The sequence below is a fragment of the Curcuma longa genome, unplaced genomic scaffold, assembly GCF_044706935.1.
Source record: "Curcuma longa cultivar G26 ecotype Majalengka, Jawa Barat unplaced genomic scaffold, ITB_CL_G26_1.1 contig_26169, whole genome shotgun sequence".
Classification (NCBI taxonomy): domain Eukaryota; kingdom Viridiplantae; phylum Streptophyta; class Magnoliopsida; order Zingiberales; family Zingiberaceae; genus Curcuma; species Curcuma longa.
Window position 1 is genome coordinate 3,517 of NW_027433011.1, and position 4,443 is coordinate 7,959.

Sequence of the window (4,443 nt, forward strand, 5' to 3'; positions counted from 1 at the left end):
GAGACAAGGGTAAAATTTAAATCAAGTGCACCTTTTGAAAATTCATACATTTTTTTGGCAAAATTAATTTTGAAATTTGCCGTTGTTACTATCTAATTTATAATTGATAATTTATAAAATTTCAATTTGTTCCTACTAATAGTCGAATTTCTAACAATATTCTGTTTTTTAAAAAAAATATCGGCAGTCAAATTCGCCGGTGATCACAAGAATCTGCCAAGGTTAAACCGGATTTGGACGCATCGCAGGCCCAGTTACGAGGGCTAATCTCACTCCACGGGCTACTTCATAGGAGCCGAAGCGGCGCCGACCCCATTCCACTCTCTCCCCTCCCACTGTTTCGTAGCAAATCGCCATGGCGTTCCGAACCCTCCTCGCCAAGAAGACGCTATCACTCGCCTCTAGCTTCGCCCCCGCCTCCTCCTCCGGGGATCGATGGCTTGGAGCGAGTCTCCGCCAGGTCCGGACCCTCACTGTCGCCGCCCTTCCGGACCTTCCCTACGACTACGGCGCCCTCGAGCCAGTCATCAGCGGAGAGATCATGAAGATCCACCATCAGAAGCACCATCAGACGTACATCAACAACTACAACAAAGCTCTCGAGCAGCTCGACGCGGCAATCGCTAAGGGTGACGCGTCGGCGGTCGTCCAGCTGCAGAGCGCCATCAAGTTCAATGGGGGAGGTTTTGTTCTATCGTGAATCGTGATCTTCTTTTTTTGGCCATTTATATATTTTTATGCTTTCTAATTTTTAAGATTTCGGGTTGGATCGTGACTTAATGGACGTCTTCGAACCCGTAGGGTTTCATAGTCGTTCTTTTCGAGTTCGGTATGCATGCTACCTTTAGAAGGGCGTTCTAGCTATCATGATCTTGCAAGGTGTTGATTCAGATGTCCTGTCTAAAAAAGAATTTTTAGCTGGCAAAAATCTATTGCATTATTTTTATGTGCCCATTCAGGCACCTGATAGTGTTGATACATAGTTGGTGATAAGATGAAGAAAATGGTTTCGTTATACTTAATCGCATTGATTGTTTCAACATGGTATCAAATTGCTTTCTTTTGCAGGTCATGTCAACCACACAATATTTTGGCAAAACCTGAAACCAACAAATGTAATTGTTATCTCTACAATAATCATTGGAACATCTTGTTTTTCATGTTCCCATGTTCCCACTAATTTGATAATGGAATAAGCATGCAGGAAGGTGGAGGTGAGCCGCCGCACAGCACGCTAGGTTGGGCAATTGACACAAACTTTAATTCTTTGGAGGCTTTGATCCAGAAAATGAATGCAGAAGGTGCTGCTTTACAAGGTTCTGGGTGGGTGGTGAGTAGGGTTACCCCCATAGAACATATTTGTTTGTTGTATGGTTACCTCTTGTGGATTCACTTTGACAATATGCATAACAGTGGCTAGCTTTGGATAAGGGCAGTAAGAAACTCAGTGTTGAAACAACTGCAAATCAAGTAAGACAATTTTTTGCCATCATTGTGAATATTCTTACCACAGCAAGTTTGTTTTCTGTTATGATTTTGTTCTGTGCACAACATCGTATTGGGTTTGCAGTCAACAAATTCACCAAAATAAAAGACTTCTCTTTTAAATTATAATCAATAAAGTTCTTGAGTATGAAGTCATGGAAGCTATGTTGATGAATCACGGGATGACCAAATCTGCAAAATGCAAAGCTGTCTCTTACATCTATGTTAAAAAATGTGTCCATTTATTTTTCTCAACTCTTGCAATATTTTGGCTGCTCTTTCCTTGACATCATTTAGCTGTTTCCTTGATTGGAATAGCAGACCACAGACAACCTCCACTTCAGTTCAAAGATGCATTTGTTTTTCATCTTACTTAATCTCCTTTTTCATCGTTGCATCAAATTAAACTGAATCATTTTTAGTTTTCATTAGAAATCATGAATAGAATAAAATAACTAAAGGCTTTTCCCTTAACTAGGGCTCACAATTGGGAACGTGTCCATGCCAGGTCCAGATTATATGATTTTCATGTGCAACATGTACTTGGATTTATTCAATTAAGATAGTGTGCAATGCTTACTAATGTTGTTCAGAACATTAAATGAAGAATTGTGGCTTGCACATTTTTGGATATTAGGTAAAGCATATTTTGGAGATGCCAAACCACTACATGCAAAGAGATAAGGCTTATGAATATAAGTCTAATTGATGTTTGGACGACATCTTTTTTGATATACGAGATTGGTAGGTTCCTTTGCTAATAACCCAAATATGTAACTCTGATTTGTGCATGTAATGCATTGTTGGTTTAATGATTTAAAAGTGAAGATTTAGAAGATCCTTCAGCTAAATTCTACAAGGAAGGTTGTGCGGTCAAGATTGCAGTTCATAACTGGATATTTATTCTATTCCAAAATGGATATGTCAGTAAATCAATTAATAGTTTGGCATGTTGGTTTGTTTAATGTTCTCTTTGCATGTTCTTAATCTTTGGCCTGAAAATTATGTGTTAATTAAAGGCCATACTTGTGGGAGAAGGGCATTATCATGGTGTGACTATACAAAAACACTTGTCACAACATCTAGTTCTTTTAACTTGGACTACTAACATGGCCTACATCTTTATCATGCTTTATTGATTCCATATGTGCATTATGTTAGATTGCTGTTACATCACATTTTTTTTAACCCTTTGGTAAATACTTCAATTCTTTGCCCATTCCTGTAGCACCTTTTTTTTCCAAGAAAAAGAAAACATAACTAATAGGTTTGAATGCTTTTTCCGTAGGATCCTCTGGTGACCAAAGGTGCAACCCTTGTTCCATTGCTTGGTATTGATGTGTGGGAACATGCGTACTACCTACAGGTAAAATATTAACCTCTTTCGTCATATGATTACTGCATGAAACACCGACTTGTGGCATGCTTGTATATTTGCATGCTAAAGAGTATATTGTGATTATACTCCTAGAATGATGCAAGCTCAAGCAATCACTTTAGAAAATCTGTAAGCATTCCATGGTTATTTACTTATTTATTTTTTATGCGTGAGCCTAACAAACATATATTTTGTTCACTATCTTATTCTCTTTTGTGCGTTTAGTCCATATCATCATTTTAAGAGAAGCAAAATTTTCCCTTTCTCCTTCATACTTGTTTTTGCAAAAGAGCCCTACGCTTCTAGAATGTGAATTTCCCCTCAAAACCTTTTAACAGTCAATTCCACATGGTGCAGCTATGTACACTTTAGCTTCTTGCCAAATAACCTTGATTTTGTTACTTTAATACCACTTGATAGCCAAGACAATTTCTCCTCATCTGATCACAAACACATATATCATCTAAATGACAAATTTTAGAAAAATCGTTTTAGGACTGAGTATTTTACTGCCATGTGTTTAAAATATATTTTATATAGTAGCAGCAATTAGGATTAGAGGACAGTATACAATTACATTGCCATGCAACAAATTATTAGAAAGGTCACAATTGCATCATTTATCATTCTCATGATACAGTAATGGCTCCATGTACATTTGAATGTGGTGACTTAAGACTATTGCATAATATTGTGACCTAAATATCCCAAAATGTAGTTAACCGCATTTACACATGATTCGTATCAAACAGCCTTGTTCATACACGTTTACAGATAGACAGATGGTTTTTTATTCAGCTTTGCAGTCATAGCTCAGCTGGAAACTTGATTACTGAGTGTCTCTGGCAACTTTAACCAGAAAAAACTTGCAAACTGTCTTTTTTGATGCATTATTAACTTTGCTTCCAAGTTTCACTAGGATGATGATTTACTGCTATTGATCCATAGTAACTATCTGTCTTTGTAACTTGCTGCTTTCTGAACCTTGTTTCTGCTGTCTTACAGTACAAAAATGTGAGACCTGACTATCTTAAGAACATATGGAAGGTGATAAACTGGAAATACGCAAGCGAAGTGTACGACAAGGAGACTGCTGATGATACTTTATGAACCCTGGATGATCCCTAGATGATTCATCCTAGATGTTTTTTCTTACCAAATAAAGACAAACTGTAGTCACCTGACATTCTCCTTTTGTTGCCATGGATTGAATAAGCAAATTCTCTCATTCACTGGCACGGTTGGCTTGTTCAACTAGCAAAAGAGATTATGTACTCTAGAACATAACTGATATGAACTGTGCAATGTGCCGTTCTCTGCATGCTACTTTGACACAAAATCAGGTGTTATACATATGTTCATCATGCACTTGCACTTGTTTGTTCTTTGGCTTGATTACTATGGGCGCAAGCTTACTCTCCGATGTCATTTCCAAGTCAATCAAAAACAGAAACAGACGATGCCCAGCTCAGAATCTTTTCTTCGCATGCTCAGAAAGGATCTGGTCGTCGTAAATTCAATGGCGAGGACTGGGGGAGTTTCTTTCTTTGCTGGGGATGTAGTAGGAAGATCGGCTTGAG

The 4,443-nt window shown here is 38.0% G+C and overlaps 1 protein-coding gene across 1 annotated transcript; it reads left to right on the forward strand.

Annotated features, from left to right (window-relative positions):
- The first annotated feature begins 294 nt into the window (after positions 1-294).
- On the forward strand, positions 295-4,126 carry LOC141818838 (superoxide dismutase [Mn], mitochondrial-like). Its single transcript, XM_074706264.1, has 6 exons — positions 295-683; positions 1,069-1,115; positions 1,205-1,330; positions 1,414-1,470; positions 2,774-2,851; positions 3,869-4,126. The coding sequence occupies exons 1-6, from the start codon at positions 356-358 to the stop codon at positions 3,971-3,973; spliced, it is 741 nt and encodes a 246-aa protein (XP_074562365.1). The 5' UTR covers positions 295-355; the 3' UTR covers positions 3,974-4,126.
- The last annotated feature ends 317 nt before the right edge of the window (positions 4,127-4,443 follow it).